Source organism: Podarcis tiliguerta, assembly GCF_965153285.1.
Source record: "Podarcis tiliguerta genome assembly, chromosome: 7".
Classification (NCBI taxonomy): Eukaryota; Metazoa; Chordata; class Lepidosauria; order Squamata; family Lacertidae; genus Podarcis; species Podarcis tiliguerta.
The window spans coordinates 26,085,685-26,110,325 of record NC_139540.1 but is presented as its reverse complement, the minus strand read 5'-3'; the positions used below and the strand labels follow the sequence as shown (position 1 = coordinate 26,110,325).

Genomic DNA, 24,641 nt, shown 5'->3' with positions numbered 1-24,641 from the left:
CTGGTATTCCACCATGTGTACTCCATGGAGGATAAAAATTGCATCTACATTGAGCCTTAACTAATTAAATTGAGCTAAACTAAGCTAAATTACTGCTCTACAGGGAGGGAGGGGCAACTCAGTCTATCTACAATCTGCCACTTTTACAACTGTTCACTCATAAATCTATCTCATTTCTCCATTAATCTGAGATTCTTATTATTATTTTAAACACATGAAAATTCATACTTAAAACCTATTTTTAAATAATTTATCTCTCAAAATATGCATTTTGAAATAAGCATTTAAAAATGAATTTTGATATATTTTTGAGCCACGAACTGCATTGGAAGATTTGAGAAGCATGAAAGCCGATGGGTAACATTGTGAATTACAGAGCACATAAGTTTGCAACAGAATTTATCAAAATCGAATTCCTCAAACGAATTCCTGTCTACAGATTCTAATGACTGACAACTTGGCCTCACCTGTTCAAGTGATGCTAGAATGATGAATGAATTTGTTCAGTTTTGGTTACTCCAACTTTAGTAGTGGAGAAGAACTGCATTATTTGTTTTCTGGTTTCCACTAGTTCTCTAATGGATATAGATGACAATCTAACGGTGAAGGGAGCTCAGGCTTAAATCCACTGTAATTTACAAATCCATTTCCATTTGTATTGACCACTTTTCTTGGATGAAAGAAGTGTTCTTCCATCTAGGTATATACTGGAGGGAAGGGAGGGTAGTTGACAGGCTCACAGATAAATTAGACCACCTACTGATATCAAATACCAGAGTCAACAGTAATGACAATCATTTTGGAGTACACCCCTATCCTTGACTTATGGCCAAAGCAGGGGTAGCCAATGTGGCAGCTTCTGGATGTTGTGGATTAGAACTCCTGCCATCCCTAAGCATTAGCCATGCTAGGGTGGGGCTGATGGCAGCAGGAGTCCCAAAAAATCCAGAGGGCACAATGCTGGCTCCCCTGGCTAAAAAGATGAAGATAGGATTTCCACAAAGTTCAATTGTACTGACAGAGCCCAAAGATATGTCAACATTGTGGATTTACACCACTGTCCCACCACGGTTGTGCTACCGTAACTACAAACTTGGTGTGAAACTGTCAATGTACAGGGGCAAAAATGGATAGATTTGGGGGAGGGGTTAAATCTGCAACAACAATAAACTGACTGGGCTAATAACAAAAAAAGAATGACATGCTTTTTGTTATGTACTGAAGTTCTCACCCTGGGCCAGCAGGGGGATACTGTAGATAGTTATGCAAATGAAGGATGAAAGTGACGTTCAGTGATTGGATAGTTTTAGAAAGTTGCTACAGTTATGTTGTTCTGGAGCTCTATATAAGCAGGCTGACTGAGCTCCTCAGTTCAGTTCTATTCTGGCCTTTGAATAAACAAGAGCTGTTTGAAGAATCACTGTGTCGTCTGATATGTTCACCCACAATATAACACTTCTCATCCGCTTGGAACCCTGATGAGCACTCTGATTCAAGTTTCCAGATACAAATACCCAATGGGAACCTCAACTTCCCCACTAAAACTGGGGGTACAAATACAGCATGGAGGAGACCATGATTACATGTGGGGTTTATTGTGTTAGTTTTACTGGTGCTAATGCTAGCACTTCTGTCCCGATTTCTCCTGAGTTCTAACATTTCTTTTACACTGCAGTACATGCTGCATTATGGAACTTTGGCTCTTTGATGGCTATACCGCCATGTCACGCTAGATTTCAGATAGCAAGAAAGAACTGTATGCTGGGATACCACCCCAAATTTCGCCACCCCAAATTTTGTCACGTGAAATTACAGGGCAAAACTACTGTGATTGCCAACCATGTTGCAAATGGATTCCGCCCCTCCTGGAAACAATTAACCTTGAAATTAGCACTGAACTTTCTCTAGATTCCACAGGACTTCCAGAAGTGGCTTTTCCACCGTGTGAAAGATCACATAAAATGCAGAAATCACCAGGTAAGGAAACATCAGGAAGGCAGAATAAAGTGCCATCGGAATGCAGTCTATGTCTCAAAGCATAAACCTACCCCCACAAAATTGGCCCAACTTGTCTCCCACGCATCCTATATTTGCTAAAGACTTCTCCACCCTTCAATACAGGAAAAAAATGTTGTGCAGAAAAGGGATTCTGCTGCCCCTGAACTCCCAAATCTTCCACCATGTACCAAAGGAAGTCAGTGTTGGATTATAAATGAATAGTACAAAGTACTGTGTATAAATTAGGGAGCTGATAGATTCCATGACTAGTTAGGAGTGGAAGAAAATAAAATAGTTACTCTGACAGAGCCTCACCTGCTTACACTAAGAAAGGGAGCCCTTAAATGGTAGATTCATTTTCCTCGCTCTTAAAAAGCAAAACTGTAACATACATCTGTGACCTAGCAACAATATGGTTTGAAACAGTTTCCAGACCAATGGTCTGTGCAATACCTTCAAAAATGGGATGACAAAAGGTCGCAGTGGGAAGTTAGTAGCTTCTTGTAGTTTGGAATGAAATTCTTCAATTGTCAAAGTAGAATTCTGTTGAATGGGGAAAGAAAAGAAAAAAGATCTGACTCAATAAGATGAATAACAGAAATGTTTGGCAACAGAGATTAGGCCTAAAGTATTTTCCACACGGTAACTTTCTTAATTGCTGTATGTTACTGCTGAATAACATTCATATTGTATAAACAGCATTCAATTACACAATATAGGAAGCATCAACACTGTATCTGTTACAGTGCACAGCTGCTTTGCCACCATACCTTTTCCACTGCCATTGTACAGGACACTATCTGTCCAAGTTTTAAGATTATACCAGGGTCCGGGATATTTGAGTAGTTTACTCTGAGGACAATGTCTAACTGGCAATCAGTTTTGTGCCTCACACAGAAGGAACAGAATAGGAATAAGACATCTGGAAAAAGGAATAAGTGACCAAAGGTTCTGCATGCTCACAAAGGAAGCTGCCTTACACCAAGCCAAACTCTGACTGGCAACAGCCTGGTGAATCGTATCAAAGATCCATCTAGTCTCATGATAGGAAACCTGCAGATCTCCAGATATTGTTGCTAATGGGAGAAAACACCCAAAAGCAGTCCAAGCAGGACTGAACACGCTTAGTGGGCACCAGGTGTATGTGTGGGGGAAATGGAAAAAGTGAGAGTATAGAGGGAGGGAATGGAGTATGCTGGAAAGGGGCTGAGTGGCTCTCTGAACAGGAGCATTCTGCACTGTAACATTTCTGTTTCACGTTCTACTTTTGTAATTAATAACCTGTTGGTGGTTCTATCCCTTCACAACAATTGCTAATTCTCCTCTAGAGCCATCCAAGCTAGTGATCATCATCACATTTTGTGCCAGTAAATGCTAAATCAGAACAAACAGCAAGTTCTGGGGGATTGCCAAGAGTGTTAAAGAGCGGGTTTTCATGGAGAAAGCAATGGAGCCAAAAGAAAAGTGCACAGACATGGATCAGAGAAGCACAGACCTATACCTAGAAAGCACTGAGGAAAACTAGTGTGGATGAGACCAAAGCTGAGACTGTAAACACTTCCCAACAGCCTTGGAAGGAGGCTGGGATGGGAAGTGAAATGAGTAAATGTATCTAGACACGAATCCCTTTTTCCGACTATATAGATAAATAGGAGAACTTCCAAGTAAAGGTCTGGAAAGACAAATAAAAATTAAAGCCGCTGTCATTATTTGCTTACCACAAGTCCTAGCACGAGGGTACGCACTCTCTCCCCAATCTCTGGTGAAATGTCATTGCCAAACTGCTGTAAGGTTGTGAGAAATCTCTTCAGTTTGCTAAGCTGTCTAGCTCCGCAAGCTGGTGGTAACTGCTGATTAGCCAAGGACGATGAGGAGGAAGATGATGGGCCGTTACTAAAGCCATTAGGTGGAGAAGGAGCCCCGTTTAGTGCTGTTGGTGAATGGCTTGTGCCATTGGTTACTAAAAAGGGAGGGGGAAGAAAAGAGATGAAATATTTTTATTTACTTATTCAGCTCAATACTTGTCAGTAACAGAACATATCTGAAGGCAGGCTTCAATGGAAACGTCTGATGATGTGACAGTAGCTTCTTGCCTACTGAACATTTCACAGGTCAGCTGCCATAAACATTTTAGGTCCAGAGGAGCTATTAAGTACAGAAGAAGACCCTGATGCATCAGACCAGTGGCTTATCTAGTCCAGCATCCTGTTCTCAGAGTGGCCAACCAGATGCCCGTGATCCCACCTGAGAGCAGGACCTGAGTGCAATCGCAGTCTCTCCCACTGTGATTCCCAGCAACAGGTGTCCAGAAGCATGCTGTGCCTGACCATGGAGACACAGAGTTCAGAGCCTTATCCTCCATATCCTCTTCTAAAGTCATCCAATTGTTGTTTCTTTATTGACCTACAGTCCTTATCTCCCATCTGCCTAACTTGTCCCCCTGCTTTTTTAAAAAACAACAACAACCCCAGCATAATTTTTTTTAGTAATTAAACTTGTATACTACTTCACCTGAAGATCACAGGGCGGTTCCCAACACCTACTTTTTCCTGCATATTTTAACACGGAATTTTTCATGGTGGTTCCGGAATGGACATTTAAATCTTCAAATTAGTAGAATTTTAGAGCAAGTGTTGGGCTGAGCTGAATTTTTTTCTTGTTTTTGATGTTGTTTTTTGGTACTGATAATTACTGTTTGTATGTCTTCTTGTGGGTTTGAAAAGGACAGGAGAAGAACTCTGCACACACACCCAAAATAAAGTCCGTCTCAAATATTGGACCCATTCCCTTTTTACATTCGGTCTCAAGTTTTCATGAGAAAAGCTGAAAAGGCAACATTGCCTTTCTTAAGATTTTGAATGGCATTGGCTTTCTGGATCACAAGCTCCTTATATATCCCTGAGCCAAAAAAATCCCCAGTTGAGCTAGTGATGGTAATGGCTCTAGGAATGAACAGCTGGCTCTGGTGCAGGCTACCTTACCTGCTGTTCTGGCAACAAAACTTTACAGTGTTTAAATGATTACCTCTTTGTATAGGATAAAGTGGGCAGGTATTGATAGCAGGAGTGCAATACGTTATCTGTGCTGGTGCTACTTTTAAATAAATATTCCAAGAACAGAGATAAAACAGATAGCTGTAAACAGTGCAACCACCATGTGCCACAGACTAGCACAGAGGTGGTTAACTTATAGCACTCCAGATGTTCCTGGACTGTAACTTTCAGCATCCCTGGCCATTGGCTAAGCTGGCTGGGGATGACAGGTGTTGAAGTCCAACACTTGGGGAGGGCAAAGGTTAGTCACCCCTGGACTGGCACAATAGGTGAAAAAGTGCTACGTGATAAGCACTGTCATCATATGGCTATAGGACAGAAGTTCCCAACACTGCGCCCTCCAGATGTTTTAAACCAGACTTCCCACCAACCCTGACTTTACAGGGCGGTAGACAAAAAATATGGGGAGAACATGAGATTAGGATGGCTGAGGCAGGAGCTACCTCTATTAGGAATTCAGCCATCTCTTGGCTTCCCTAGATGGCAGTAAGAATAGGTTCCCATGATAATAAAATAAGACAACCCATTTCTAAACCTGGAAGTGACAAGGTTGGTTAGCGAGAGATGGGATGGGTGAATCTGTCAATTTCACGTTCTCTCTGCTTTTAATTTTTTCCATCTTAAATTCAGTTCTCTACATCAGCTTGTGATGTTTTTTAAGCGCTCATGAAAATTAATCAGCATTTTAGTGGAAACGTTCACTAGTATTCAAATTTTGTATGACTTTTTGCCTACATGCACATTTTTGTGAAGCAGATTTTCCCTAATATAACACATCTCTCCGTGTCTGTTTCATTAAAAATATGCATTTTAATGCATACTTTACCTTGTGTGCATTATTTGCACTGGGAAATTTGGAGTAGTGATTGCAAGGGATGGCTGTACTTTGGTTCACATAGTGTTTCAGAATGTGAACTGAACCCATCCTGTCGCAATTTCAGAAGACTCCCAAAATAACATGCACAGGTTGATTTCCTCAGCAGGGGGATGGGAGAGTGTACAATTAGATAAGCCAGGAAGACAAGAGGCGATGACCACCCCAGCGTACCTTTGATTAGCATGGGTTTAAAAGGATGAGCAAACTTGTCTTCTCATTCATAAGAAACACATACCATGCAACTATCAAAAAATTTAATATCTTCCTGAACAAAGTTCTCTGTAATTCTCCCCAACAGAAAAAAGGCTTGAACTTTAACTACAGGGGGCAAGAAAACAACACTTGCTATTTCAAAGTATTCATAAATCTATGAATGTGACTCAGCCTCATATATCTCTATACGTATAATATATTACTGCTCATATACATGTGTTAATTATACATGTGTATGACAGATTTCTTCATCATTGCATGCAGCAATAATCCTGACATAAATAATATAGGAAATAAAGGTATAATTACACGTTGTGGGTGTGAAAGAGCTGGTTCTTGGGGCTCCTTGGGTAGTGGGAGGAGGTGGCATTGTTGGGGGCGTCAGCCTGGATTGCGTCTTCACATCCACAGGTGAGTCTGGCATTGTGGAATGCTTCTCAATGCGATCTAAAACACACATAACATTTTGCTTAATTTTCCTCCCCTCCTCCTCCAGGCAGCAAATCATTTGAACCAAGTCTTCAGCACAAAACCAGGAAAGCAAATAAAGCATTTTTCAGTGTCTCAGAATATGCTAAAACTGCTTCAAGACGGAGTAACGTTTCTAGTCAAGGTAAGTTTTTGACACCACTTAAGCCCCAGAATGCAGATAGGAGAGCCACATTTATAACAGGGTTATAATATAGTATCTTCAGCTCTCCTTTCTGGAAGAGTTCGGACATCATTTTGCATGAAGTGCTGGTGCTGGAATAAGGAAACGTCATTTGAATGCTGTTATAACATTAAGAAGTATGGGAAAAATGGGGAAAGTTATATGTGTGTGTGTGTGTGTTTATGTATTATATAAAAAATATACATCACTTAATTGTATTTTAAAAAAAACTTAAAGTGTTTTACAAAGAAGATAAAACAATAAAACTATCACTAAGAAAAAATTAACAACAATAATTTAAGACAGAAAGTTGAAACAACAATAGACTAAAACCCGATTAAGAGTCACATCGATTTTCTAAACATCTGCGTAAACAAAAATGTTTTTAGTTATTCAGTATGTTTGTAACTCTTCCTTCTTCAGACCTGAACTATCAACCAAAAGAGCAAATAAAAACTACAGCATTTAAAAACTGCAAAGCAAGTTTTATTCAGCAATAAAACTACCAGCCTATGAATACTTGGGCAAACAAACAAGTTTTTACTTGGTGTCCAAACAAGAGTTTGCACCAAGCGTAACTCTAAGGGGAGGATATTGCACAAGTAAGGTCCCTCCAGAGAGAAGGCCCTTTCCTACATCACTGTATATTGTACATCTCCCAGCAGTGAAATAACAAAATAGACTTTGGATTGTATTCATTGGTGGGCTCTGTCCTAGCAGAACGCACTTCTAATCATGCAGGGTGGATGACCTGATGTTTGCTGTTCCCACCTACTCACTAGGGCAGGCTTCCTCAAACTCGGCCCTCCAGATGTTTTTGGCCTACAACTCCCATGATCCCTCGCTAGCAGGACCAGTGCTCAGGGATGATGGGAATTGTAGTCTCAAAACATCAGGAGGGCCAAGTTTGATTTCCACTAGTGCAAAGACAACATTACATGCAACTCACAGTTTCATCCTGTGCCTTTGCCCAGACACATGTTGTCCCAACAAACCAGTGGCAGACTTCCAGGTTAATGGGTTTAGGACTGGGATGTAAGCCTGCTGACTGCTTGGTTAAATATTCCTGGCTCTGTTTCCCCATTAGGTGTCTGCAAAAACTCCACAAATTATATAAAGGATACTTTGGGGGATATATCTATGTTAATTGTTCTGAAAAGATAGTTCTTTCCTAACATCAAATAGGACTAGAAGCATCTGTCCTAAATTGTGATTATTGTAAGTCAAATTGGACAATCTCAGCAGCATAACATTTGCACAGGTTGTTTGCCTGTAAAATCCATTGCACATAACCTGAAATAATGCAATTGATATTCTGAATATTATCTGAGAACCGTATACCTAATATGGACCTAAGCATGTTGGATTTGGTGGGTGTTTTGTGGTCTAAGGGGTGAGAAAGATGCGATTTCATTCCTTCACCACGTTTGAGGAACAATTTGGGAAAAGATTTTCAACTCTGGGCCTGTGTTAAATTTTCACATCATCCTGTGCCATTTGAAGTCTTGGTAGAAAAGAAGGGCCAAGTGTCACAAAACACATGTCAAACAAAGTTATCTACATGAACAGAACAGAAAATTAAATTATCATATTGCGCTCAAACTTTAACAGGCTATTTATTCATACAAGCGGTTTGGTGAACTTTTTTAAACAGACTAGTAAGGCAAATATATTTGAGCTTTTATGAAAACAAACTTTTATTGATACAAAAACTTTATACCATGCCTTCTCTACAGTCATTTTGCTTTACTGCTTCACATTCATCTCATTTACATTCCAATAAACATTTGTATCTACCATTCCTCAGCTGTGCTGCCCTTTTGGCAGTATGATATACAAATAAATTTATGTAAAATGTTACAACACTGAATATATATATATATATATATATATATATATATATATATAACCTAAATAAGGAAACTAACAATAAAAATAAATGGATCAGATACCGAAAGTTTAAGTAAATATAGGCAGTTCAGTTTGATCAACAATACTCCTTATTTCATGTTTGAATGGAGGGAGGGAGGAAAAGAGAGAAATAAGCCCTTGGGATTTCTGAAACACAAATGGGTGAGAAACACAATGCACAGTTCTGGGCCTGTCCTCTTGTGCAAGCCTCACTGAAATTATTGGGGCTTGTGTGATAACATCATCCTGGTAGAATTTGTAAATTCTAAGAAGCTGAATGAACTGCAGTAAACTGCCCCATTACCACTGTAATTTCAATTCAAAATGTTCTACAAAGACAATCATGCTAATTGTTCAGAGTTCTTAAGGCAGAGATTCTTGTAACTGGGAGGGCAGAAGATGGGAACCGTAATTTCATTATCATACCCTAACAGCAGTGCTTATGAATCTAGATATAGGAAATTCAGCACTTGCAGTCTGTGAGACAAAGAGTTACGGCATCTGCAAACATGGGTGAAGATGAGTGTTGTAAACTGAACAAACAAAGACGAACCGCTTGGCTTATGCTGCGGTCACATATTTAACAAGCAAGGACAACAAATTCAAAGGAGCAGAGGAAAGAGCATGAAAATGTTAATTGTTTCTCGCACTCACCTCCACCAACCTCAGCAACAAGGAAATAAACAGCATTCAGCTTATGTTGCAACAGAGGAAGAGAGGCATGGAGAGATATACAGGCTCTCCTAAATAAAGGCAAATATTTCTGCCATGCCAAGAAAGGAGAGAGTAAGAGAGACTTGCCAGAGCTGGCCAGGAGATAACATTGGCAACTGCTGGCCCATCTGGTTTTCATTCTGCTAACACTCACGCTGAAGTGTTGGGGAATGTATTCCAGGTATATAGATCTGGAAACATGTGTAAGCCTGGATGTGAGCAGAGAGGGAGCAGTATATGGAGGAGAGAAAGAGAGTCATACTCCGCTTAAGGTCTGTTGCTCAGGAAAAAGAAGAACAGTGTACCCCCTGGTTCAGCTCTTAATAACTTAAACAGCAACTCCCTTCCTTCACACATACCCTTGATCACATTTTACTTCCCATTTTAGAGTTAGCTGATAAATGGGTTGACACCAGGACAAGGAACAGGGTCGAGAGAGAGAGAAAGGGCTGCAAAGGGACCTTGGAAAGCCTTCAAGGTCAAGATCATAAATAGTTCACATTCTGTTACATTAATAGATGCTGTGATCTATACTAATTTTGCATATTATTTATCCCATTTTTCATTGTGTTAATAACTTGGTTCTTGTAAACTCATCATCCTTTAAAAGTTATTTTTAATTACCAATTATGTTTTAATTAAGAGTATTTTCAATAATGTCTACATATCTCCTTAGAATAAGGTTTTTGTTGGAACTGGGAGTCACCAGAACTCATAGTGGCTTGAAACAAATCCTTCAGAGAGGGGTTAAAAACCCATAAAGGTACCAACAATAGTTTTTGTTTCACTGATTTCTTTCCAGTGAAACTTGCAGAACTGAGTTAATGACCAGCACTGACACCAACAAAGAAAACCTTCACTCTTGGTTCTGCAAAGTGGATTTTAACAAAATTTTCAAAAGCTGCATTGTTTGCCATTACTACATGCACTGAAGTAGGACAGAAAACTAGATCTGCAGTATCTCAACAATAGAAACCTCAAGTATAACGTCAACAACCACAGAAACCCCGGGGAATATTATGTCATTCAAAAAGTCTCCCTGAACCATGATTTCATTTTGTAACAAGCCTTGGATGAGAGGAATATCACCTGGCAAGAACCAATTTCAGGATACAAGTGTGAAAATTATAATTAGAGTTCTGAATGGACTGAAAACAGAGAAAGTAGAAGAGTAAAGAAGGCTAGAGAAGCTACAGATGTGTAAAGCATATGTTGTTTTCTTCTTTATGTCCACAAACATGGTTCCGTGATCTACAGCAAGGATCTATGAATTGGCGGTGTCCTTTCTTCTCACAGACATTACCATCCTGGGCCCCAGCCACAAGAACCTGGAACAATATCTGGGCATGGCCTCACTATCAACAACCCAGGGTGGATAGGTAAACTGGACACTGGGACATAAATTATGTCAGTAAGCATGCTGTGATAGGCTACCACAGTGGTCTGACCTGGATTAAAGCAGAGTCTAAAATGTCAACCAATACCACTGGGTCCAAGGTCTACTCCCTGCAATCATCTCTTCTTCTTCTTCTTCTTTGGCGATCACTCGTAGCCGAGTAAGATTGTCTTCCACGAAAGCCATCTTAACAGTGAGTCCATAAGTGACTGTGGAAGTCAATTCTGGATCCACACGTCCTTCCACAGTGGAGACACAGGTTTCAGGTAATAGGCTCTAGCAAATCTTAAGCACATGGCACAAAAACCTTAGCCCTCCCAACCCTGAGTTCAACCACAGTGTATCGCCTTTTTGCACAAGTTCTTTTTGGCTTTATGACCTTTAGAGTAATGTGTGCTGCATTTTAAGATTGAGAAAAACCTGAACCTCTTCAAACGGGGTTTAAACCCAACAGCTTCTCAAAATTCAAGGAGGAAAAAGAGCTGCCTGGAACTCATTCTCCTCTGTTCTCCGCAATCAATTCATGATGAGGGTAGATGGTGAAATAACAGGCCCAACTCAGCCTATGCACATGTAACCTTCTGGTAACAGGAGAGTCTTAAGATAAATTCATAAAATATGTTTCAAGCCTGCAAACATCTCCTCCATTTGTTTTGCATTATATTTTAAAAATGAAATATACATTCTTGATTCTCTTTTAGCGGCAAAGAGCTAGAAGCTGTGATTTAATCACAGAAGCATTTTGCCCCACTCTAAATTAAAGAATGCTGTAAAACCAACTTTAAATTATGACGTTTCTTCTGTGGATTGTTTTGGTTTCTGACACTGAGCTGTTCTTTGTCATACATTCGGTTCTTATTATGGGAATTATTTTTAACTCTGTAGTTAACTTTTAGGTGAACTGTGATATGTACAGCAAGTGTTTCCAACCTTATAAAAAATAAATATGGAGACAGAGAACGACCACTAAGAAAAACATGTCCATGACAGAGGAAAGCGGTGTGAAGAAAGGCTTTTATAGTCAGAAGCATTTAGTTCACTTCCTGTATCTTAATGGTTTAATCCATTTTTAAAACAAGATGGCCTTTCATATATGGTAAAATTTCAGCTTACATGGAAAGCATCCAATTTGAGTGCATCAAGAAAGGCTGTTGCAGGGAACAAAATATGGAATATGTAAATATGCAAGTGACGCCTTTTCAATGGCCAATTCAATGTCAAGCAGTTCTGCAAGTGGTGTGTTTTCAATTTCCTTTTTAAAATAAAAAACGTAGGATATAATAAGCAGTGGCATTTACTTTACTGTTAGCTAGCATAAAGAGTTCCAGATGTATGTCCAGGCATAAAAGATTCTTTAAAAATATTCTTCATTGTTTATGAGTAGTGTTCTTCTGGTAACCCAGGGAAAAATCAGTAGAGTACTTCTAAAGCTTGCTGAATGTATTCATTTTGGTTTTCCTGCCATCTTGTTTCCTTTGGAATGTAGTCCAAAGGAACTAACAACATTTTCAATATGCCTATGTGTTACCATATTATTTGGTTTGTTATTAACTAGTTGTGATAGGGTAAATATACCAGTAAAACAGTAAGATATGGTTATACTAGTTGAGAGATCATATAGCATGATTATATATGGAGCAATGGGATGAGAGAATTAAAACACACACACACACACACACACAAAGAGAGATTAAGTATCTTGTAAAATTGTCGTAAGATTTAATTATCAGTATATGATAACTGAATTATTTATTAAAATAATTAATGAACTTCATCCACAGATCATGGTGTACTTCATAAAAAGTGACAAGATCGGGTGGTATAGGCAAAACCACACAGAATAGCTCTAAAATTAAATTAAATTAATGGCTACACTACCCAAAATTATGACAACACATCTTCAATTTGGTAAGGTTGTCGACAAAATATTCCCTTTTCTTCAGGCCTTTGGCTTTTAATTATCTTTGTAAATTGATTTGAGGGATTATTATTATTATTATTTTACTATCAAGTGGTATATACATTTTATGAAATAGAATCTCTCATTTCACACACACAAAAATGTTAGGAATCCTTGTGAGAGGGTGGGTTGGACCCCAAAATATTAACCAATGTGAAGTATCCAACAGTAAGTCACATTGATAGGATTGGATGTGATTAACGGAATGATTTTCCTTGAATCACAGATGCCCTACTCTATACCTCAAACTTCTTTGAAAGTCTCCTCGGTTTCAAAAGTAGTATGGCTAGGCATGGCTGCTGTTTGAGAAACCTCAGGAACAAAGCTCTCCTGGCTATGGGGAACTCATTGCATGGATGCTAAGATAGATGCCATGTATCTGTATCATCTTAGTAGCTGAAACAATCAGGAGTCCTCTCTCAAAAATGTGCAGCTTTTCTTGTGTAAGTGAGCAAAAAGATGAAGAAAACAAAAGACAGTAAGAAGAAGAAGAGTTTGGATTTGATGTCCCGCTTTATCACTACCCGAAGGAGTCTCAAAGAGGCTAACATTCTCCTTTCCCTTCTTCCCCTACAACAAACACTCTGTGAGGTGAGTGGGGGTGAGAGACTTCAGAGAAGTGTGACTAGCCCAAGGTCACCCAGCAGCTGCATGTGGAGGAGCGGAGACGCGAACCTGGTTCCCCAGATTACAAGACTACCACTCTTAACCACTACACCACACTGCCCGATATAACAGTTGACATGATCTTCAATGCAAAATGCACTAAACTTTCTGCAACATGACCCAACCCCATCGCCGGGACATCTCACCAGCTTTGTAGCATTGTTATCTCATTCTTTTTCAATGCAAGAAGAATTGGGCACTTAATCACCTGCTCCACATAATCAGCTATCGTTCAGAATAAATAAAAATCCATCCAGTTTGCTTACTTTCTTTCAGTTTCTGCTTATAACAGTTTTCAAGACTTAACCAGGCCTCATTGTTAAGCATATCTTTCAGAGGCCGAAAATGCAGCCTAAATTAATGAAAAAGGATTTTGGTTACAACAGTCATCAATACCAATCAAAACTGTAACGGGGTTATGCATACCATTACAAGGCAATCTGCCCCAAAAACTGGCTCGAGAATTTTAACTTGATGGAAAGGGAAGGGGGAAAAAATGTATGGAGAATGAGAACATATTTGTGTTTTCAAAATGAAATGACAGCCTGACCTATGAGTAATGTTTTTCAGATGAATTTTGTGTGTGCGTGTTCCTCTATGTAAAAATCCCAGCATTTCAGGATACAATTTGAAATATGAAGATATTTTGCAATTTAACCATGTGCCGCTGGGGGAAATTACAGACCATTACAGTGATGAACAATGACTTCTTTAAAATTCCTTGCCTGACATCCCTCAGCTCATCAGCATAGAAAAAGCAAAGAACCCCACATAGATTGTACACAACCAGACCTTCTAATAAGAATGGGAAGCTGCTATGGGCTTCAACTATGGGTGCAGACTACCACGGTTCTATCTCTGCACATCTCCATATATACTTCTGAAAGTTATACCAAGTTGATTTTTGGAGCAGATATGCAGTAAGAACTGTACTGATGAATGACCCTAGGCTTTCTCTCTCTCAGTGCTATAGGGTCACCAGTTCGAGATCCATCACCAGCTCCAATTAGAGAAGCCTGCAGCACATTTTGACCCCTATGGGCCTAGGGTAAGGGGTGGATAGTATTGTATTTACTCATGTCTAGTGCGCCATCGAATCTAATACGCACCTCAGTTTTCAGGTATTTGCTGGCAAATGTAAATGTGCCATCGAATCTAATACGCACCTTAATTTTTGCAATGTGGTCTAAACCACTGAGCCTAGGGCTTGCTGATCAAAAGCTCGGCAGTTCAAATCCCTGCGACGGGGTGAGCTCCTGTTGCTCAGTCCCAGGTCCTGCCAACCTAGCAGTTTGAAAGCACGTCAAGTGTAAGTAGATAAATAGGTACTGCTCCGGCGGGAAGGTAGACAGCTTTTCCATGCGCTGCTCTGGTGTTGGTGTTCCGTTGCACCAGAAGCGGCTTAGTTGTGCTGGCCACATGACCTGGAAAAACTGTCTGCGGAGCGGACAAATGCCAGCTCCCTCGGCCTATAAAGCAAGATGAGCGCCACAACCCCAGAGTCATTTGCAACTGTACTTAACTGTCAGGGGTCCCAATAATAATAATAATAATAATAATAATAATAATAATTTATTTGTACCCCGCCCATCTGGCTGGGTTTCCCCAGCCACTCTGGGCAGTTTCCACAAATACCAAAAATACACTAATATGTCATACATTAAAAACTTCCCTGAACAGGGCTGCCTTAAGATGTCTTCTGAATGTCAGGTAGTTGTTTATCTCTTTGACATCTGATGGGAGGGCGTTCCACAGGGCGGGTGCCACTACCAAGAAGGCCCTCTGCCTGGTTCCCTGTAGCCTCACTTCTCGCAATGAGAGAACCGCCAGAAGGCCCTTGGCGCTGGACCTCAGCGTCCAGGCAGAATGATGGGAGTGGAGACGCTCCTTCAGGTATACTGGGCCGAGGCCGTTTAGGGCTTTAAAGGTCAACACCAACACTTTGAATTGTGCTCGGAAATGTACTGGGAGCCAATGTAGGTCTTTCAAGACCGGTGTTATGTGGTCTCGGCGGCCGCCCCCAGTCACCAGTCTAGCTGCCGCATTCTGGATTAGTTGTAGTTTCCAGGTCACCTTCAAAGGTAGCCCCACGTAGAGCGCATTGCAGTAGTCCAAGCGGGAGATAACCAGAGCATGCACCACTCTGGCGAGACAGTCTGCGGGCAGGTAGGGTCTCAGCCTGCGTACCAGGTGGAGCTGGTAGACAGCTGCCCTGGATGCAGAATTGACCTGTGCCTCCATGGACAGCTGTGAGTCCAAAATGACTCCCAGGCTGCTCACCTGGTCCTTCAGGGGGCACAGTTACCCCATTCAGGACCAGGGAGTCCTCCACACCAGCCTGCCCCCTGTCCCCCCAAAACAGTACTTCTGTCTCGTCAGGATTCAACCTCAATCCATTAGCCTCCATCCATCCTCCAACCGCCTCCAGGCACTCACACAGGACCTTCAATACCTTCACTGGTTCAGATTTGAAAGAGAGGTAGAGCTGGGTATCATCTGCATATTGATGGACACCCATTTACCTTTACCTTTAATTTGGCAAAAAAAGTGAGCACTAGATTTGAGTAAATACAGTATTTTACAACCAATATCAGAACAACAAAACAGCAGCATGGAACAGCAGACCCCCCCCCCCCCCCAATGGCCCTATTTTTCAGCTGAGGAAATTTATACAAGCTGCCCTAGTTTCCAATTTGATCCTGGAATGTCCCACTTTTCCTTAGGACATCCTAAGGAATTTTTTTTCATCAGAGAAAGGTTAGAGGGTATGAACTTCCTGACAGTAAGAGCTGTTTGACAGTAGAATTTGCTGCCAAGGAGTGTGGTGGAGTCTCCTTCTTTGGAGGTCTTTAAGCAGAGGCTTGACAACCATATGTCAGGAGTGCTCTGATGGTGTTTCCTGCTTGGCAGGGGGTTGGACTCGATGGCCCTTGTGGTCTCTTCCAACTCTATGATTCTTTGATTCTATGATTCTATGGAGTTATCTGACCCACAAGCCATCTGAAGGCAGCCCTGTACAGGGAAGTTTTTTTAAAAAATGGTTAATGTTTTATTATGTTTTTATATATGTTGGAAGCTGCCCAGTCAGATAGTTTTAAATAATAAAATTATTACTATTATTATGGGATAGGATGTTGTCAGGGGCTGGGCAGAGGAGGAGTGTTGGAAGCCGCCTCCCCATCCTGACCCTTCCAGGGAGGAGGAAGAGGAAGACACTATAGATTTACAACAGGGGTTTGCGGGAGGTCACAGCTCAGAGGCAGATGAGGGGAAAAAGTCGGGAAATAATGGGAGAGGAGGAGCAGGCAGAGCAGGAGCAGCAGCTGGCTGACATGTTGTCACTGGAAAGCATTCCAGACCCACCACCTCCCAGAACCCGGCAAACCTTAAAAGTAGGAGAGCAAAGAGCTCAAAGACAGAGGGAACTTAGAGTCACCCATAGAGGAGGAGGTGATGATGATGATGAATGAGGAAGTGGGAGAGAAGAGGGGTGGAGATTCACTCGGGACAATGCCATTATCCAAGAGGCTGGGTTCTATAGGCTCTCTTTGTAAAGTTTGAAATAAAAAAGGACTGTAAGAAACTTTCCCTTCTCTTTGTACTTTCCTGGGCAGCCAGCTTGGGGCTGCTGACAGCATCCCGACAGACGTCCCTATATTTATCAGAGAAATGTTGGAATAAAAAGGTAAAGAGACCCCTGACCATTAGGTCCAGTCGTGGCTGACTCTGGGGTTGCGGCGCTCATCTCGCTTTATTGGCCGAGGGAGCCGGCGTACAGCTTCCGGGTCATGTGGCCAGTATGACTAAGTCGCTTCTGGTGAACCAGAGCAGCGCACGGAAACACCGTTTGCCTTCCCGCAGGAGCGGTACCTATTTATCTACTTGTACTTTGAGGTGCTTTCGAACTGCTAGGTTGGCAGAAGCAGGGACCGAGCAATGGGAGCTCACCCCGTTGTGGGGATTTGAACCGCCAACCTTCTGATCGGCAACTCTAGGCTCTGTGGTTTAACCCACAGCGCCATGTCTCTATTTTGTCTGTATTTTCCAGGGACGTTACTTATTTAGAGACGCAGTCCTAGTTTCTGATTTGATCCTGGAATGTCCCACTTTTCCTTAGGATGTCCCTATTTTCATTGGAGAAATGTTGGAGGGTATGGAGTTATCTGACCCCAGAACCATCTGAAGGCAATCCTGTATAGGGAAGTTTTTAATGTTTAATGATTTATTATGTTTTTATGTATGTTGGAAGCTGTCCAGAGTGGCTGGGGCAACCCAGTAAAGTGTGTGGGGTATAAATAGTAAAATTATCATTATGGAATGGGACATCCCTATTTTCATAAGCGAAATGTTGGAGGGTATGAAGTGGTCTTGACTAATTGAAAAACATACAGCAATGGTGCAAGACACACCTTGGTGGGGAGGTCATCCCACCAGCAGAGGCACCACAGAAAGGCAGCAGCACTACCAGTGGGGCCTCTCATGATGGGTACTAGATGTGGGAAGAAGCATCATTCAGATAATTAATAGCAAAGAGTTGTTTTTTTCCTGAAATTGAGCTGGTCAAAATTAAAGCAAACAAAAGTGAGTTTAAAAAAGAAATGAAGGAAAGAATGCCATCAGTATGTCTAAATTACCGTATTTTTCGCTCTATAAGGCGCACCAGACCACAAGACGCACCTAGTTTTTGGAGGAGGAAAACAAGAAAAAAAATATTCTGAATCTCAGAAGCCAGAACAGCAAGAGAGATTGATACGCAGTGAAAGCAGCAATCTCTCTTGCTTCTGTGATAGCTGTGCAGCCTGCATTCGCTCCATAAGATGCACACACATTTCCCCTTACTTTTTAGGAGGGAAAAAGTGAGTCTTATAGAGCAAAAAATACGGTACATCCCGTTTAGATTACTGTAACATACTATACATGGGAATGGCTTGAAAAGTGCTCTGAAGCTTCAATTGGCTCAAAGAGCTATAGGCAGATTTTTGACAGGACTGGTCAGGGGAGCACAATTCAAAGTGCTAGTTATTACCTGTTTTAAAAAGCCCTACACAGCTTAGGTCCAAGCTATCTAAAAGACTGTATTCCCTTGTGTGTACCTACCTGGGTTTGGAGATCTTCAAGGGAGGCCTTTCTCTTGGGCCAACCACCCCCACCGGGACGTTTGGCAGGGATGTGGGAAAGGGCCTTCTCGGTGGCTGCTCCCAGAGTTTGGAACTCCCTCCCTAAAAAAACTAGAGTGGCTCCCTGCTTTTTGTGTTTCCACCGGCAAGTGAAGACTTTCTTATTCTGACAGGTGACTGCTCTTAATGAAAGGGCTGGTGCTGTGCTCTTTTTATTGTAGTTATTGGTATAGTTTTTATATATGTATATAGATTTAATTCTATCAATGTTTAATAGTTCTTAATTATTGTTTTTCTATGTTTTTAGCAGTTCTTATTTTCATCTGGAAGGTGCCTTGTGCCCCATCAGGGAAAAAAGCTGGATATTATTATGTATTTCATTTCTATACCGCCTTATATTTTTAAGAAAAATCTCAAAGTGGTTTGCAGCATATTAAAACATCAATAAAACAATCCAGAATCAAACATTAATATTAATAATCATAATAATCAATATTTATCATTTAGGAGGCACATGGTTTGGTTCTAGACTATAGATACTCCAGGTAAATCCTTTTTACCATCTTGTCTATATTTTATTTCCATGGAGGACAAATTATCTATTAAATTAACCTGGCAGTAGAAATTAAATATCCATCGGCTCAGGAACCATCATTTTTATTTTATATGGGATTACAAAGGTCCTTGGAGCTTATTAAGAATAATAGTTGGGGGAGAGGGGAATTATGGATATATGAGAGAAAGATGGATTGACAAATGAGAAGAATATTGATAAGAAAACACAACTAAAACAGCATCATAAAAAGTGTTTACCTGCCACAAATTAACACAACCAGGAATGGGGTTGTATTGGGGGTCAGTTTTGTGGAAAGTGGAATTGGAAAAGGCACAAAAAGATGGCAAAACTGTGGCTATGTACCTTAAATTCATGCTAGCTGAATTTTCAGAAAGGGCCATAAACAATTCAAATCCCTGGTTTCTACATTGTAAAGGCCTTTGGCTACGCACAATAAATTGATTGCATTGCTCATTGCTCATCCCTAGCTTTAATATTGACCTTAAGAAGCAGGTTTTCGGTTCTGCAAATGGGTCTACTCTAAGCAAGTTTAAATCCGGAGCCAATCTATCATTATTATGCCACCAGTGTAGTTCAATGGAACTTACTCCTAGGTAATAATTGCAGTCAAATTCCAGCATGCTAATTGTTGCAGTACCCTTCTATGGCACATCCAGGCACTGGGGTCTCAAATTTCAGCTGAGCCCTGTACAACACCTAAATTCAGTGCCCCCTCACTCTCAATTCTAAATAATATTTGTGGTACCCCAAGGCTCTGTGTGCCCAGCGCTACCAAACCGGTTGCGCTCCCCTAATCCTTCTTGGTCCAGGCACATGTAAACATTGCTACCTACAAAGCTTGTCTTGGCCATGATGGCTTCAAAATTGACCACTACACCACTGTTTGTGTGTGCATTCCTTTGTGTGCACTAAAGAGATATTTCCTGCCCTTGGAAGTGAATGAGAAAGCCTGTATGGGAGTGATTAGAAATGTGCACACATTTCAACAACCGAATCCAGTAAAAAATAGCTGAAAGGCAATTCAACTGAATTAAAAAGAACCGCACATCTATTTGGTGTTTACAATAAGTGTATAAAGAGCAGAGCTTTGCATTCAGGCTTTCAAAGCCCAACAGCCAGACTGCACAGAATCTCTAATTCATTATCCCTGCCAATCTTTACTGGGATGTGAAGACGACATTGACACACATTAGCCAATTGATTTGCTTCCTTACAGTCACCCTTAACCAATCCTAAGGTGAGTCTGACTACATAGCAGAAGGAGGGCGATGGTTGTTTTTAAAAACAACTCTCACTAAACATTCCTCTGTTCACTGTGCTGCATGTTCAGTTAAATGACTGCATGCCTTCCCCCTCAAACAAACTGAAATAATGCACATTTGCAGAGAAATGTGTTGTCAATATAGAAAACAGCAAGCTTAAACAAACCATGTCAGAGCTGATCAACATACCTTGAAATACTATTGAAAGTAACAGTACCATCTGGTGACAAAATAAATTGAACTTTTCTTGACTACTTGACTGTGATCAGTTAGACCTTTCCGCGGGCAGCGATGCAACAATTCCCCCTAAACCCTTCTTGATTTATAATTTTTTGAACCCTCCGTTGTAGTCATTTTTATTTATTTAATTACCTGGCTCTGATAATATAAGAAGTGGCTTCCTCTACCATGACTGTCACTGGTGTCAAGAACAGCCCAAAGGAGACCACAGGTATGAGGAGATGCCTGGAGAGAGACTGCCTTCAGTCAGCTGCCCAAGGGATAGCAATACTTGGGGAGTCAGATGCCCAGAAACTGCTACAAGCAGAAAGAGGGGCAGCAGCTGGAGCACATTATTGCTACTCTTAATACTGTAATATTGAACATGTAATTTTAGGGCTTTTAGATTGAATTTTCGCTGGTTTTCATTGTAAGCCACTTTTAGTATTAAGAAAAAAAGCGGGCTACACATATTGAACCTAATCTCCACTAATCTAATCATAGCTCAAGAGGCATGGAAGGTTTCTGCTGCCTTTTAAAAGTAATCTCATTACCAAAGTTTACTACCAATTATTACACACTTGGGGGCATATCAACACTTACACACACCTGACTTACACAGTTATAATAGCCACTCCTTCTTCTCAGGAAACTTGGGGAAATATGTACCTTTCAATGGCCTTCATACCAAATAATTAAAGAAGCATAACTAGGTATTAGGGGACGCTGGTGGCGCTGTGGTCTAAACCACGGAGCCTCTTGGGCTTGCCAATCAGAAGGTCGGTGGTTTGAATCCCCGCGATGGGGTGAGCTCCTGTTGCTCAGTCCCAGCTCCTGCCAACCTAGCAGTTTGAAACCACACCAGTGCAAGTAGATAAATAGGTACCACTCCAGCGGGAAGGTAAACAAGGTTTCTGTGTGCTGCTCTGGTTTCAGTGTTCTTTTGTGCCAGAAGCAGCTTAGTCATGCTAGCCACATGACCCAGAAAAAAATGTCTGCAGACAAACGACGGCTCCCTTGGCCTCTAAAGCGAGGTGAGTGCTTCAACCCCAGAGTCGTCTGCGACTGGACTTAACTGTTAGGGTCCTTTACCTTTTTAACTAGGTATTAGAGCAAGATAGTCAATATGGTGCCTTCCAGATATGGTTGGAGTACAACTCCCATCATCCCTGACTATTGAGCATGCTGGCTGGGGCTGGAGTTGTAGTCCAACTACATCTGGAGGGCACCATGTTGGCTACTGTGTCTTTGAGTTAAATCTGAATTGATAATCCATTGTTACTAATCGGTTGGCAAACTAAAATAGGAGCTGCAATATGGAGTGGGTTTACAAAAACTACGGTTGGATTTGATGTCCAAGTTCACAAAGCTCAAAGCATCATAAACCATGGTTAGTACAAACTATGGTTTGGTATGATGCTTGAGTTGCAACCAGCTCTGCTGATTGACTTAGATGTCAAATTCCCCCTCTCTGTCCCTCCCTTCTTTAAATTATTCTGGGGTAAGTGTGTACCTGCCTGTATTAGAAAGGAATGGGGCAAGAGATGCATTTGTGCCTCTTAATTTTTAAGGGTTTTCTGCCATGAGCAGGTTCCTGATCTGTCCATGGAAACAATAAAAGGATCTACATCTCAAGGATGTTGTTAGTTTACACGTGATAGAGATTTGCGCAAACAGTTTATGAAGGGACAGCTGAGTGGAACAATAGCAGCTGTTCCTCTTTGCAGTGAGTGCCATTCTCAGCCTGAGGATTGGTTCCTACAAATTGTAGTGTTGCAGAAGACCAGTGGCTGCAGAATCAAAATGTTTCCTCCATTCTACGGAGTTACTCAAACAGAAGTAAAGGCATGCTTTGTACAGAAAACTTTTTCAGAACAGTGCTATTAAAAGTATATTTTGTTAAATTAGTGCTTTTATTTAAAAATATTTATAGTGGTACCTCTGGTTACGTACTTAATTCGTTCCAGAGGTCTGTTCTTAACCTGAAACTGTTCTTAACCTGAAGCACCACTTCAGCTAATGCGGCCTCCTGCTGCCACTGTGCCGCCGCCGTGCGATTTCTGTTTTCATCCTGAAGCAAAGTTCTTAACCCGAGGTACTATTTCTGGGTTAGCGGAGTCTGTAACCTGAATCGTATGTAACCTGAAGCGTATGTAACCTGAGGTACCACTGTACAACGCATTTGCACAACTAGGGATGGCAGAGATAGTCTGATGAAGAGGGATGATTTGCAAGGGATTTGGTGGGAAGACTAATCTAAGATGAGGCCAGGTGGGAAGGGGCAGTTATACCAAACAACTGTGAAGAAGAACTAAAATTGAAATGTTGAACTTGATGAATGACACAAGCATCTTTTATGCATCATCTATACTAAATTTATTCCAAATCTTTTTAGACCTCATTTACAACAATTTTTCAGCTGTTACCTACCCATACAATGAGTAAATTCATTTTTTTTATGTGCCCAGGATTAACACGCTGAAGCAACAAAAAATGGAGCCACTTCAAATTGAAAGCAGATCAAAGTAACACTATTTGAAAACAAGGACAATAGGCGGGTTTGGATGAAATGATAAACCATAGTTTAGTGTTCTAAGAACAAGCCTAGTAGAAACTCCAGCTTCCACACTTCTCCTCTTCCTTCTCTAGTGCAAGCATTAAGCTAAGGCTGCATGCTTATTGAAAAAACATAAGGCACGATCCAGCTGGAATGATTTCAATTTAAAGGAACACATGTTACCTATGCCTTGGTTCAAACCTGGTTTCAGTTGTGTGCTTACATGCCTTCAAGTCCCTCACTTCCACTATAACCCATCACAATTCCTCCCCACTCTTAGCCTGTCTCTTAGACTCTTCTGTTCATCAAATATGGACAGTGAGGGCACACCAAGGCATTATCAGTGACTGCTTCCCAGATGCGCAATTCACTTCTCCTGAAGTCTGACGAAGACCGATAACTCTGTCAGAGGATGGCATATGATATTTTTATATAGCCAGGCACTTTGTTCCCAAGTGGATATGTACAGGGTTATTTTAGTCATATTTTCCTATTTCTAATACATCTCAGATGTCTCTAATATAGTTCAGATATCTGGATCCATTTTATGACATTATAAACGGCTGCAGTTACTGGGGAAACATCAAAAGCATCTGCTGAAGGTTGGTGCAAGAGAACAAGGATGCTTCCATTCTGATAAGCTGCGATGGGGGCCAAACAGGAAGTACTTCATAGAAGAGATACTTTTCCATCGATGCAATGGTGTAATAGTGCTCTGTCTCCGAGGACTAGCTAGTCCCACTGGATTAGTGAAGGGGGAAAGCAACAATCACCTTTCTAAACTGAAGGTTGCAGGTGACCAGCACTCTCAATCAGAGCAGCTCTAAGCCACAACTCTATTAATGTGAAAGTGACATTAGACACAAGCTAGACTAGGATTGCCAAAGGTATTGAGCTTTTTTGTGTGTGTGTGTCAAAGTTTTTGAGTTTTCTTTGGGATTTTTAAAGCATTTCTTTAAAATAAAAAAAATCGCCCTACTTGCCATACATCCAATACATTTTGCCGATTCAGCAAAAATCTGCCTGCATGCCATTTTGCAGCCCTATTCCTGGTTGTGTCTGGGGAAACCCATACATATGGCAGCCCTTGATAAAGTGATGTGTTCTGCAATATCATTTTTTGTTAGTTTTTGAAATATTTAATAGCCTGATATATTTCATTGAACACAATACAAATCTCCCAAAACAAAAACAGGTTTAGTTCCGTCAGATATACAAAGGCCTAATCACGGAACAGGGACGTGGGTGGTGCTAGGACTTGCCGATCAGAAGGTCGGCGGTTCGAATCCCTGTGACGGGGTGAGCTCCCGTTGCTCGGTCCCTACTCCTGGCAACCTAGCAGTTCGAAAGCATGTCAAAGTGCAAGTATATAAATAGGTACCGCTCCGGTGGGAAGGTAAACAGTGTTTCCGTGCACTGCTATGGTTTGCCAGAAGCAGCTTAGTCATGCTGGCCACATGACCTGGAAG

General features: G+C 41.1%; 1 protein-coding gene across 8 annotated transcripts in view; it reads right to left on the bottom strand.

Moving 5' to 3' along the window:
- The window catches only part of RUNX1T1 (RUNX1 partner transcriptional co-repressor 1), a 148,115-nt gene that overhangs the window by 51,588 nt on the left and 71,886 nt on the right, over positions 1 to 24,641 (bottom strand). For all 8 annotated transcript variants that reach the window (XM_083451126.1, XM_083451125.1, XM_083451131.1 and 5 more), the window contains 3 exons: positions 6,451 to 6,588; positions 3,717 to 3,958; positions 2,452 to 2,541 (listed from right to left, as the gene is read on the bottom strand). In XM_083451126.1, the coding sequence (XP_083307252.1) occupies positions 2,452 to 2,541; positions 3,717 to 3,958; positions 6,451 to 6,588 (470 nt within the window). The remainder of the gene's footprint in view (positions 1 to 2,451; positions 2,542 to 3,716; positions 3,959 to 6,450; positions 6,589 to 24,641) is intronic.